The 13,955-nt window shown below is 46.1% G+C and overlaps 1 protein-coding gene across 1 annotated transcript in view; it reads left to right on the top strand.

Moving 5' to 3' along the window:
* The window catches only part of XPC (XPC complex subunit, DNA damage recognition and repair factor), a 36,399-nt gene extending 23,181 nt beyond the window's left edge, over window positions 1–13,218 (top strand). Inside the window, exons 8-16 of the mRNA XM_012809249.2 lie at window positions 1,421–1,510; window positions 2,839–3,717; window positions 5,250–5,410; window positions 8,715–8,796; window positions 9,399–9,533; window positions 9,610–9,779; window positions 10,324–10,417; window positions 10,827–10,916; window positions 12,209–13,218. Coding sequence (XP_012664703.1) covers window positions 1,421–1,510; window positions 2,839–3,717; window positions 5,250–5,410; window positions 8,715–8,796; window positions 9,399–9,533; window positions 9,610–9,779; window positions 10,324–10,417; window positions 10,827–10,916; window positions 12,209–12,424 — 1,917 coding nt within the window. The 3' untranslated portion in view covers window positions 12,425–13,218. The remainder of the gene's footprint in view (window positions 1–1,420; window positions 1,511–2,838; window positions 3,718–5,249; window positions 5,411–8,714; window positions 8,797–9,398; window positions 9,534–9,609; window positions 9,780–10,323; window positions 10,418–10,826; window positions 10,917–12,208) is intronic.
* Window positions 13,219–13,955: the final 737 nt, after the last annotated feature.

Below are 13,955 nucleotides of genomic sequence, written 5' to 3'. Positions count from 1 at the left end.
TTTTCTCTTAGAAACATACATCCCATACATTAAGTCACTCTTGCAGTTGGCTGGGCATTGTAGTGGGCACCTGTGGTCCCAGCTACTTGGGAGGCTGAGCTAAGAGAATCACTTAAGCCCTAGAGTTTGAGGTTGTTGTGAGCTGTGATCCAATGGCACTCTACGGGGGTGACAAAGTAAGAATCTGTCTCAAAAAAAAAAAAATTGGTCATTATTATATTATTAAAAGCTGGTATTCATGGAGCATGGATTCCTTTGCATCATATACATCACATACATGTTTTCTCTTAGAAACATGTCATCCCATACATATATATGATGTATGTACATATATATGATGTGTATATATGTATGTCATCCCATACATATATATATTATGTATGGGATGATATGATTCTAAGAGAAAACATGTATGTGATTACATATATATATAGTCATCACATACATCATATCATATATGTGATGTATATGATGTAATCACATATATATGCAGGTTACTGAAATATATGTATGATGTATGTGATTACACATGCACACACGTATATATTTATTTATGGTTACTGTGAGAGTATAAACAACTAGGTTAGGTGAGTCCCTCTTGTAGTTGTTACATCATATAACTGTGTCAAGAGTTCCAGTCTCTATTGTTAGACAGTTTGTTTCCAACTCTTCCCTTTCAGAAATAAGCACCACAATAAATACATTTTTTTCATTTTTTAAATTTTATTTATTTATTTTTTTGAGACAGAGTCTTACTATGTCGCCCACGGTAGAGTGCCAGCAGTGTATGTGTCTGGCACTATAACCATTGTGCTAGGGGCGCGGAGCCAATTTTTTTTCTTTTTTTTTTGAGACAGAGTCTCAAGCTGTCACCCTGGGTAGAGTGCCATGGCATCATATCTTACAGCACCCTCAAACTCTTGGGCTTAAGCGATTCTCTTGCCTCAGCCTCCCAAGTAGCTGGGACTATAGGTGTCCACCACAACACCTGGCTATTTTTGTTGTTGTTGTTGTTGTTGCAGTTATCATTGTTATTTTAGCTGGCCTGGGCTGGGTTTGAACCTGCCAGCCTCGGTGTATGTGGCTGGCACTCTAGCCACTGAGCTCTGGGTGCTGCCCCATTTTTTTCATTTTCAATAAATGATTTATTTTAAAATCATTTTATACTGCAAAAGCACTACAAAAATAGTAGAGTTCCTATACACTCTTCACCCAGTTTCACTAATGTTAATATCTTATATAACTGTGGTACATTTTTTAAACTAAAAGATTAATAGTGGTACATTACTCTTAAGTAAACTTGCAAAATTTTTTATATTTCACTAGCTTTTCAGTTTTCTTTTTTCACAATAAATACATTGAATTGATTAAATTCTTAATTATTTTCTTAGGATAAATATGTTATTCCTTTTCACTGTAGATATTTTTACTGATTCTCCGGGCTCTACAACTCCTGACCCGATTGGTGTTGTCTCTACAGCCAATTCCTCTGAAATTCTCAGCGGCAAAGGTGAGGTTCTCAAGAGATTCTAGAGCAAGGGGGCAGTTGATCAGAGAGGAGTGAGAAATTATCACACTTAAAAAAATTGGTCATTATTGGCTTGGCACCCACAGCACAGTGGTTGGAGGGTTTGAACCCAGCCCCGGCCAGCAGAGCAACAATGACAACTGCAACAAAAAAATGGCCGGGCGTTGTAGCGGGCACGTGTGGTCCCAGCTCCTTGGGAGGCTGAGCCAAGAGAATCACTTAAGTTCAAGAGTTTGACGTTGTTATGAGCTATGACACTATAGCACTGTACCAGAGGTGACAAAGTGAGACTGTTTTTTTTAAAAAAAAAGTCATTATTTTATTATTAAAAGCTGGAATTCATGGAGCATGGATTCCTCTGAGCCTGCCTTGCACATGTCCCATGTTAGGGCAGACTTGGACATGTTGAGTGGATATCTGATAATCTGAAGTTCATGTGTACATAGTAGCCTGTGGGGGAGATCTTGGCTCCGTGGTGCATTAGTTTCTCTTCTATAACTGAGGTAGAGTGGTACCTGTCCTCATTAGCAGTATGCAGTGCTGGTGGGTGAAGGATTATAAATTTTGAAACACTCCAGGAAGGAAGCTGGATGTTATACTCCTTGGAAGTGTTGGCATCATCTGAAGTCTGATGGTCTAGGAGTTGATTTTAGTAATTTCTGGGTTTTTTTGTTGTTTTTTTTTTGAGACAGAGTCTCAAGCTGTTTCCGTCAATAGAGTGCAGTGGCATCACAGCTCACAGCAACCTAAAACTCTTAGGCTTAAGTGATTCTCTTGCCTTAGCCTCCCAAGTAGCTGAGACTACAGGTGCCCGCCACAATGCCTGGCTATTTTTTAATTGAAGTTGACGTTGTTTAGCAGGCCTGGGCCAGATTCGAACCCACCAGCCTCAGTGTATATGGCTGGCGTCCTACTCACTGAGCCATGGGTGCTGAGCCAATTTCTGTATTCTTAAAATTATAACTGTGTAAGTCCCTTATGTGTCTGCAAGTTACATATGTGCAAGGTGGCTATTGCTGAGGAAACTGAGACTCAGAGGTTAAATAATTTATCTAAGCCATACAACAAGTAAGAGACAAAACGGTTTACCTGTTTCCAAATCCCATGTTCTGTTCTCTGCTTTATAGTTAACAGTAAAAAAGAATTATACTGTGGCTTTCTCTAAGCTGCCACAGGCTTAAATACCTTCATACAACCCTATAGGATAGTTGCTGACTCTGCATCTTGGTGTACTGGTTCTCTAGCCAATGACTTAACCCGATGAGATTATAGGATTAAAAAACAAAACAAACCTTCCTATTTTGCTTAAGGGAAAGAAATCTTCCAAGAAGAGATCTACAGAGGATCCTGGAGTCTTTTCAGAAACTTCCAGCCAAGTTCCAGAAGACCACACCAAAGCAAAGACCAGCAAAGGAACCAAACAAAAGGAAACCTCTTCTAAGGGCCCTGGCACTCCAGGTGCCAAAGGGAAGAGGAGCAAGGCGGGCAAAAAGAAGTGGAGTGAGTCCTCCTCCAGTGAGGAAGAAGAGGGCACACGGGGCAGGCAGGAGGAGGCAACCCAGCGACGTCCACGAGGCCAGAAGCGGCGGGTGGCCTCCAGGGTTTCCTATAAAGAGGAGAGTGGGAGTGACCATGCTGGCAGTGGCTCTGACTTTGAGCTCTCCAGTGGGGAAGCCCATCACCTCTCTGATGAGGATTCTGAACCTGGCCTTCCAAGACGGAGGAAGGTGCCCACGGCTCAGAGGACAAAGGCTGGGTCCAAGAGTGCCTCCAGGACCCAGCCTGGAAGCCACCGTAAGCACCTAGGACTTCCAGCAGCAGCATCAAGCTCAACCAGTAAGAGAAGCAAGAAAATGTCCACTGATGGGGAGGAGGCAGCACGAGGGAGCTCAGCTGGCGTAGATCAGTGGCTGGAGGTGTTCTGTGAGCAGGAGGAGAAGTGGATATGTGTGGACTGTGTGCATGGTGTAGTGGGCCAGCCTCTGACCTGTTACAGGTATGCCACCAAGCCCATAACCTATGTGGTAGGCATTGACAGTGATGGCTGGGTCCGAGATGTCACACAGAGATACGACCCAGACTGGATGACAGCAACCCGCAAGTTAAGGGTGGATGCTGAGTGGTGGGCTGAGACCCTGAGACCATACCAGAGCCCCTTTATGGAAAGGGAGAAGAAAGAAGACTTGGAGGTAAGGCCTTGGCTGCTAGAGGCTCCAAGACCCTGTCAGATTACTAAAATTATTCTTATCTTTGAGTACTTTATGCCCAGTACTTTATGCATCTTGGTGTACTGGTTCTCTAGCCAATGACTTAACCCGATGAGATTATAGGATTAAAAAACAAAACAAACCTTTTGTATGCCCAGCACTATGTGAGGTATTTGTAGCATATTATCTCATTTTTTTATCACAACAGTCTGAAGCTGGCGTCAGTATTGTCTTAATTTTAAAATAAAGTTACAGAGCTGACAGATTAACTGACTTGGTATTTGAACCCAGGTCCATGTGGCTTTGAAGCCTGTATATGGAAGCCCAGATGTCCAGTTATAAATATGGAGCTTTAAAATAATTTCTGCAAGTCATATAACTTGGACTGAGTGAAAGGAGAAGTAACTCACAGCCTGCTGTTACCCTTTTCCCCTTGTGCGTGCACACACAGATGCGTGTATATACACTCCCATATATAGAGCACTAGGACGTGTGTTTCCTGGGAGGGAAGGGACTGGGTTGTGGAAATACCTTTAGTCTGTGGAGAAGGGATACTGGGAAGTAGAGAGTTCGAGAACGTAACGCAGCTCTGTCCCTTAGTCTGGAACCAACACTGACACCGGGAAGAAGGCCTGGTTGCCTGTGCACAGCATTGTGCTGTTGTGTGAGCTCCACGTGTCTGCACAGGAACACACCCAGATTTGCTGAAGGTTATGTTTACAGTCACTTGGAGCTGGTAAAGCATGGGTTTATTTAGCATTTCCTGTAGTATTGCAGTTTGTTCCTTACTGAGAATTTGCTTCGCGAGTGCCCTTGGTTCTTTTTATTTAGTAATGACAAGTTAAATGGGAAGCATATAGATGGTATCGTAACTCACTAACAGAAGGATCAGTGGAGCTGAGCATGCATAGTCCCTCCTGCTCTCGCCTACTCTTCATTGCCTGTCCTGATCTGGGGTGGGTGGGGGGAGGCTTGAAGAGATGCCAAGAGAAAACTTAATGAACAGGGTATGAACCACAGCAGTGGAATTGCCAGCTGAGAAACCAGAGTCCCTAGAAGTGCGACGAGAACAAGTACTAAGTACAGCGGGTCAAGGGAACAGGCGAAGGGTGTGGGCGTTCCTTTCAGTTTCCTGTGAGAGCAGAGTCGGGTGAGCTGCGTTGTGGAATACTCAGAGTGATAAGGCTGCCTTGCAGAGCAAAGCTGCATGTTTTTCTCCCGTGAAGATCTGTGATAGAGCAGACATCAGCTCCAGACAGAGCTGGAGCTGATTAAGGTGTCTGATGGTTGCAAATGGGTTAGATGACTTTCTGAACTTTCCACAAGCCACATACTCTTCATAGCTTTTGATTAACCTGTAACTTAATGGTCAGAGGTACAGATGTTACAGTCATTAGTGTTTGTGAAACCTCAACTCCTTTATCTGTTGTCGAAACAGCTGGTCTGAGGATCATCCACCTCAAACTTCATTTCCTTGTCTAAAAAACATGCTCAACACTGTCGGGTCTTTGCAGTTTCAGGCAAAACACCAGGACCAGCCTTTGCCCACCTCGGTTGGCTTATATAAGAACCACCCTCTCTATGCCTTGAAGCGGCATCTTCTGAAATATGAGGCCATCTATCCTGAGACAGCAGCAATCCTTGGGTATTGTCGTGGAGAAGCTGTCTACTCCAGGTGCGTGGGCAGCCTGGTTGGCCTCAGGGGCTTCCTGATGGTCTGGAATTAGCAACCTTCTCTCTGGGCAAGGGGCTGGTAATGGAAGCTCATCTCAAACTTAACAGTATTCTTAGGGGGTGAGCTATAGTGTGTGTATGTGGTGCTGTATGTTTGAGGTTTGGGGAGGTTAAAGCTTGAAAATTAAAACAAGGATTAGAAGATCAGTGGGGGAGAAAAGTTATGGGTCCAAATAAAATAAAAAGTAGAACAAATAAAAATTAAGACAATAAGAACAGGTAACTGTAAGTTCAAAACATACCTGGAGTAAAGGATTTGATTGTGAAAGTTAAAATGAGTGAGTATTTTAATGGGTATAGAGCCCTGTTGGAGGTGATGAAAATGTTCTGGAAATGGACGGTGGTGACGGTTGCTCAGCGTCGTGAGTGGCCCTAATGCTGCTGAACTGTGTGCTTAAAAATGGTTAAAATCATGTATTTTATGTTACTGTATTTTATATCTCACTAAAAAGAAGTCACTAAGAGTAGAATAAGTAAAGTGAATAAAATATATACAAAATGAAAACTGAAAAAATGTTAAGATAATTTTGAGGTAAGAAAAAAATAATAATAGGAACAGGAATTTTGAGAAATAGCAATAGAAAGCAAATAAAAAAAGTGATTTTTAAAAACTGAAATGAAAGACCAAAATATAGATGTTCTTAATAAATAGGGAAAAAAGGGGAAGGTACAGGAAAGAAAAAAAAGCCCAGGCACAGTGGCCCCATCTTAACCATTAAGTGTACAACCCAGCGGCATTAAGCACATTCACATTGTTGTGTACCCATCAGCACATCCATCTCCAGAAGATTTCCTTTTCCCAAGCTGAAACTCTGTCTCCATTAAACACTAAACCTCAGGGCGGTGCCTGTGGCTCAGTCAGTAAGGTGCCAGCCCCATATACTGAAGGTGGCAGGTTTGAACCCGGCCTCAGCCAAACTGCAACAAAAAAATAGCTGGGTGTTGTGGCGGGCACCTGTAGTCCCAGCCACTCGGGAGGCTGAGGCAAGAGAATGGCCTAAGCCCAAGAGTTGGAGGTTGCTGTGAGCTGTGTGATGCCATGGCACTCTACCCAGTGTGATAAAGTGAGACTCTGTCTCTACAAAAAACAAAAAAACACTAAACCTCCATTCCCCTGCCCCCAGCCCCTGGCAGCAGCCATTATTTTTGTCTCAGGAGTGGGACTCCTATAGGTACCACATACAAGCAGAATTGTGTATATAGTACTTATAGTTCTTTTGTGACTGGCTTATTTCACTTAGCATAATGTTTTGAGGTTCACTGATGATGTGGCATGTGTCAGAATTTCCTTTCTTTTTAAGGCTGAATTATGTTCCATTATGTGTATAGATTGCTTGGTTTATCATTTCATCTGTCGATGGACACGGGTTGCTTCTACCGTTTGGCTCCTGTGAGTGATGCTGCTGGGAGCACGGGTGTACATGTGTCCTCAAGACCTGGTTTTCATTTGGAGGAGGGCGCATATGCCTAAAAGTAGAATGGTTTAATGTTTTTTTAGGATTTTCTATGCTATTTCCATAGTTTCTGTACCATTTCACATTTTCACCAGTAAGGACACAGGGTTCCCCTTTCTCCACATGCTCAGTGATGTTTGTTATGTTCTGGTTTTTGGTGATAGCTATTCTTATGGGTGTGCAGTAGTTGGAAGTTGGCATTTATTCTGAGAGAGCTGTGTCCACTTTGTGGATACCGTCCTTAGGAACATCTCCAGAGGATGCCTACCTGTCAGTCCCTCCAAGCCCTGCTTTCTCTCTCTCGTCTGAAGACCATGACCATGACACAATTACTCCTTATGGCAATCAAAGGTGTTTGGCTCCGAGTGAGAACATGCGTGGAGCTTTCAGGCTGTGACAGAGTGATGTTATTGACAAAGCAGTGCTGCTCTGGTGCTTAGAAAGCCTCTGGTCCTCCAGTGACCACGTGAGGTAGAAAGGACACATTATCCCTGATTGATACGTGAGGACACAGATGCGCCTTGATTTAGGTTGGGCTTGTGTCCTGATAAACACATCATAATGTGAAAATAAGTTATATAAGTTTCATCATTGAATTAGGATGGAAGATATCCTAAGTTGAAAATGCATTTAATACGCCTAACCTACTGAACGTCAGCGCTTAGCCTCGCCTACCTTACACATGCTGAGAACAGTTGAGTTATCCTGCAGGTGGGCACAGTTGTCTAACATAAAACCTATTTTATAACAGATTGTTTAATATCTTGTGTAATTTGCTGAATATTATACTGAAAATCAAAAAGGGAGTGGTTGAATGGGTACTTGAAGTATGGTCTGTCTTCACTGAGTGTTGCTTTTGCATCATCGTTAAGTTGAAGAATCCTGAGTTGAACCATTACTTAAGGCAGGGACAGTCTGTACTCAGGCTCAGGAAGGTAAAGTGATTTGTCCAGGCCACCCAGCTAGGAAGTGGCACAGGCAAGATTTGACTGGTGTTCATTGTACTATGGTGAAATTCTGCCTCAGACTTACAAGGGCCTGCTGTCTACACTAGGAGGAAACTTGGTGCCCTGCTCACTGAGGCCCTTCTCTCTGGACAGAGGTAAGGGATGAAAACTAGAGAGGTGGATGTGTCCTGTGGAAGCAGCCCCGATAAGGCTCATTGGAAAGTAGGATTGCACAGCTGTGGTAAGCTATTAGCTCTGAAGGGAGAGAGAAGCCAGGGGGTCTCTAAAACTGACAGGCTGCCGTGAATCATTTGATTGTTCTGTATGCGTGTATCTTAATTCTCTGATAGCTTGTTATGGTTAATTTCCATTAGTCATCTTTTGGGTTCACTGCCTCCTCCTCTAGACACCTGTCCCTACCCCTGTGGTGTTTAGGTGCAGTTCAGACCCTTAGCAGGCACTGGCTCAGTGGTGAGTAAACATAAGTAAACGTCCTGCACACTGTGGCTTTCACCTTGTCCTCATAGGCTGCATAGGGGCTGTCACTGGGCACTGGCTAGCAGAGAAAAGCCAGACTTAGGAAGGGGAGTAGTGGTGGAGGCAAGGTGCAAAGCCTAAGAGTAATTCCATGTAGGTTAGGATTTATAAGTAGACATGTATGCCCAAAAGACAGACAGACAGGCAGACCGTGTTCACGGCTGTTTGCTCATTGTAGCTCTTCTGGGTCCCCTAGGAGCACGGCCGGTTTCAGGGCTCAAGGCAGAGCCTGAGAAGGGAATCAGCAGAGCTGCCAGGTCATAGGAGGCTGAGTTTGTCCTTTGTCCCTCTATATTGGCTCCTGCAGGGATTGTGTGCACACCCTGCACTCCAGGGACACGTGGCTGAAGAAAGCAAGAGTGGTGAGGCTTGGAGAAGTCCCCTACAAGGTAATAAGAGCTTGGGAGTACCCTGTGGAGAGCGGGGGGTGCAGGACTAGAGCTGGGAGGAAGAGCCAACGGCAGAGGGGCGGTGACAAGGAGCTACCCAGTGAGTGCCTCCGATAGGAATCCAGAGATGTCTCATTTGTGTGGCTTAAGGAGGATTTGAGGAGGAGATAAGCCTTTAAAAAATATGTCTTATTAAGGTATTTGTAAGAAATGTATCTTCCAAAACCTACATAAGAAATGTAGGCCAAAAACCAGAGTAAAAGCACAGGTGTGGCCTTGATGAGCTGTGTGACTTGAGGCAAATCATTTACCTTATCTTGCTTATTTATAAAAAGGAGATGATAATAGGACCCACCTCATGGGTTGTTGAAAAGATTACTTAAGTTAATAACATAAAGCACTGAAAACAATGGCTGGGTCAGAGGGACTCTGGTAGCTGGTGCTCTCTGTCATATAGACGGAGGTGCACTGAGCTGGTAGGTGTGTTGCGAGGACCGACTGAGGTAACGGGCATCCAGCCCTGGGCACAGTGTGTGGTGTGAAATGAACGCTAGGGGCTGGGAAGCCTCTGTTGTGAACCACGGCTGTGTCCTCTGGCCCAGATGGTGAAAGGCTTTTCCAACCGGGCCCGGAAAGCTCGACATGCGGAGCCCCAGCTGCACGACCAAAATGACCTGGGCCTGTTTGGCCACTGGCAGACAGAGGAGTATCAGCCCCCTGTGGCCGTAGACGGGAAGGTAAGGGCCGTAGATAGGGGTCAAGGCGGGGATGCTTTGATCTCCAGCTGGCCACATCCTGGCATGCCTCCCACAGGTGCCCCGGAATGAGTTTGGGAATGTGTACCTCTTCCTGCCCAGCATGATGCCGGTCGGCTGCGTCCAGCTGCATCTGCCTAATCTTCACCGCGTGGCCCGCAAACTGGGCATCGACTGTGTCCAGGCTGTCACTGGCTTTGATTTCCATGGAGGATACTCCCATCCTGTGTGCGTGAGGGACCTTCAGTGGAGACTGGATGCTGGGACAGGGAGGTTGGGGAGATGGGAATGGGAAGCTCGTGCAGGCTGTAGGGGATGAAACCCAGTGGTTCTTATCTTCCAGATTTTATACTGTATTTGCAAGTCAGCCTTAACATCTTACCGATTCTGGCTCCTACGCAGAGGCAATGAACCGAGCATTCTAATGATGCTGGATTAAATCACTGCTCCCAGGGGTGGTGTTAGGCCTGTGAGCATAGCGGGCTCAGCACCTCCTGAGGAGTTGCCTGGGCAGTGAGCTCTGTCCTGTTGTGGGTGGGGGCCGGGGCAGGACTCTCACCCTAGCTGTCTTAGGCAGGGGCTGCAGAGGGGGTGCAGTGCCACTTTGCACTACCTGCCTTCCCTCTGGGGTGGGGGGGTCTTTCAGTGGCTGGCCCAGGACATCCTTAAGGACCCTGAGTGCTCAGAAGTGGCCCACTGTCGTCCATAAGGGGAGGAACAGAGGCAGGGCAGGTAGTAGGCTCAATGAGGTTGTCATGTTGTGTCCCCACAGAACTGACGGGTACATAGTCTGTGAGGAATTCAGAGACGTGCTCCTCAGCGCCTGGGAAAATGAGCAGGCACTCATTGAAAAGAAGGAGAAGGAGGTGAGAGTGGGCGAGGCCTGCAGGAAAGGGAAGGGGGAGCAGGTGCAGCTGGGTGGGCTCTGCCCTCCCCAGCCCTTCTCTCTACAGGCGGGAGCCCACTGCCTACCGCTCTCTCAGCTCTCTGGCTTTAGGGGTGGCACGCTGGGGAGCGAGCACTATCACTGTCACTATCCACGATGGGCCTGCATCTGGACTGGTATTTTATAAATCAGACTAGTTTTTTGAAAATGAGACTCAGTATGATTGTGAAACTATATCTTTTAACCTAAAGGTGTGTGTGTCTGTGTGTTTGTGTATATATTTATATGTACATATACATCTACATCTTTATGTTCACAGCTTTCATCTTAATATTTTTCGGGAAAATGTCAGTGCTTAACATTTTCTCCCACTTCATTTTTGCCTGCAGAAAAAGGAGAAGCGAGCTCTAGGGCACTGGAAGGTGCTGGTCAAAGGATTGCTCATCAGGGAGAGGCTGAAGCTCCGCTATGGGCCCAAGGTCAGTCTGGGTCCTTTGCAGAGAAGACAAGCCAGGGTCAGTTTCCCAGAGGTACAGCTCAGGAATACTGGCCTGCATCGTGCCCAGACATGGAGCCATGGCTTTCGTTATGACACCTCCATCCTCTGTCTCTGAGTCCCAGAGGCCTCACCTTTGTTGGGAAAGGTGTTCTAGAGTCCAGCCCCAGCTGGGCCTTTGAGCCCCAGCCCTACCCCAGCCTCCTCCTTCCAAGCCCTCTCTGTGTGAGCAATGAACACCATGTCAGGAGGGCCGAGTGTCTCTGGGTGTGATGCACCCTGCTTGGCCTACAGGTCTGGAGTTACCTACTCAGTACACCTCTCACAGCACCTGCCGTGTGCCAGGCCAGCCGGTAGATACAGGTGTGAATTTGACATGTAGCCCACAAGGAGCCCCCTTTGGGGACAGACCGACCTCAGGCACAGTTACGTGGTGTGATCACTATCATGTAAGACATAGCAGAACATTCTATGGATGTTTTGTTCCCTCTCCAACCCTCCATGCTGCCTGTGTACCTTTAAAAAATATTTTTGTCATTCTACTAGAATCCCTTCAGCAACCCCTTCAACTGGCTTTATGTTCCTTTTTTTGGCGGGGGAGACAGAGTCTCTTTCCGTTGCCCCGAGTAAGGTGCTGCTGCATTATAGTTCACAACAACCTCAAACTCTTTGAGTTCGAGCAATCCTCTTGCCTGAGCCTCCCTAGTAGCTGGCAGTACAGGCACCGCCCTAACACCTGGCTAGTTTTTCCATTTTTATTAGAGATGGGATCTCAGCCTTGCTCAGGCTGGTCTTAAACTCTTGCGCTCAAGCAGTCCACCTGCCTCGGCCTCCCAGAGTGCTGGGATTACAGGTACGAGCCACTGTGCTGGCTGGCTTTATGTTCTGACTGGGCCCTGTTGCCCTCCCTACCTGTCCCAGCCTTCAGGGAGTGCCTCCTCAGGCCTTTTGGCACTGAGGGTTGGTACTGAGCATCTGAGTATGCTGTACTTTTGTAAAGCACCAATCACAGTCATGCCTAGCCATGGCGCTGTGTTTCTCAAGGGCATTTCCTGCCTGGACATCCTTGTTGGCACAGCACAGCTCAAATGTCTGCTTGGATGAGCTGAGGAACTCTCAGTAGGAAAGATCTATGATCCCCCATCCCACCCAGTGCCCTTGTCTTCCCAGAGTCACAGTGCAGCAGCCTGGGAGCTTTACTGCCTCTTGACAGTGCTTCCTGGTACCTGGTCACTGACCCTAAGCTGTGTATCCCCTCCTCTCTCCCCCATCCAGACTGAGACAGCAGCTCCTCATGCAGATGCGGGAGGTGGACTCTCTTCTGATGAAGAGGAGGGGACCAGCTCTCAAGCAGAAGCGGCCAGGATCCTGGCTGCCTCCTGGCCTCAAAACCGAGAAGCTGAAGAAAAGCAGAAGCCGAAGTGCTCCCAGAAAACCAAACGGGAAAAGAAAGCAGAGGCTTCCCACCTGTTCCCCTTCGAGAAGCTGTGATCCAAGTGCCTGCCAGGTCCTTGCTGTCTCCCACAGGTCCCACACCTATGGGGTGCGGGAGCCAGGCCCCGGTGTTGGTGCCTTCCCTGTTGAGAAGACAGAAGCAGTGTGCGCTGCAGGCATGGACCAGGGTAGAGGAGGCCAAGTTGAGGGGCTGCTGCAGGTCTGGGCTGGCCCCAGCCCTCGCCGCATTCTCCCAGGGTGGGACTTTGAACACTTCATCTACCAAAGCTCACCTAATCTTTGAATTACAGAACACTTTCCTGGGAAACCTCCTGCCTCCTAGCCCTGTTCTTCCCATCTTTGGAATTGTTTGTGGTCAGTTTTGTATAGAAACCACTGGGAAATTTCCGAATAATGGTGCATTTAGGAATGCACAATCCTTTCTTCCCATTAGTCCTCATCTGTCAGACAGGTATTCTCTTGCCCTGTCCCTGGACTTGGGACTCTTTCTCTGCAGGGATTTATTACCCCCTGAATCAGCTTTACTAATATTGTCTCTTGCTGCCTCTTTGTAGAAGGGAGCGAGCCCATGAGAGGCACAGAGCATCTGGTTGTCATGTTGCTGGGATCTAGTCTTTGAAGTAACATTTTGTTGTGGCAGAAAACTAGAACAAAACTAAAATCAGGGAAGAAAAGGAAAAAACACTAATTGAGAGTTTAGGAGATGTTAGTAAACGTGAATCAGTGTTAAACTGTATTTTATTCATTACTGGATCAATTTATAAAACTATGCAATATAGATGGTCAAGAGAAATAACTTTTATAACATTTGGAGAAAAATAAAGCATTTATCGAAGAAGACTTATGGCTCTACATTTTCTTTTCAGCTTCTGTTTTTTGTTTTTTTTTTTTAACAGATGGGATCTTGTTCTGTTGCCTAGGCTGGACTCAAGACTCCTGGGTTCAAGTGATTCTGTGCCATCCTCAGCCTCTTGAGTAGCTGGGAATATGAAGTACATGCCACTATGCCTGACTTCTTTCAGATATTACATCTGCTAAGAACATCCAGGTGATACAGTGATAGGTTTAGACGACATGTAAGATTAGTATTTACATGTAAGCCGAGAACTCATCTTTACACACTTGGAATTTCTTTTTCTGTGTTTGAGAAAATATTTACCATTAAGAATTTGAATCAGTTTTATCCAATGGAAACAAAATACTTGGGGTGTGACTCACGGGGCAAGAACCTGGCAGGCACTCTTGTTGAGTAACAGGCTGGGGTTGCTGTGGGAACTGCAGTCTCACACTTCCTGCCCCAGAGCGGGATCCCTAGGGCTAATGCACTTGTCTGCATTGCTATCCCTGTAGAGAGATAGCTACTAGGAGGCATCATGGAAATCAAAAGTAGGTTTTGCAAAATACATGAGGTTTTGTAATGGTATCCGTCACCTGCTTGTAACAAATAAGTAGCTTTTTTCAAACTTAGCTCCAGAACAGACCATTTGTAGACCATTGCTTCAGAACAGGGAAACAAAATGAGTGAAAAGTTAAATGCCACAGGTCAGGTGTTTCTTAGGTTTTATTT

This window comes from Otolemur garnettii, unplaced genomic scaffold (assembly GCF_000181295.1).
Source record: "Otolemur garnettii isolate 467f Iridium unplaced genomic scaffold, OtoGar3 scaffold00101, whole genome shotgun sequence".
NCBI classification, from domain to species: Eukaryota; Metazoa; Chordata; class Mammalia; order Primates; family Galagidae; genus Otolemur; species Otolemur garnettii.
Note: the sequence above shows the minus strand (reverse complement) of the source record. Positions and strands in the feature narration are given on the sequence as shown.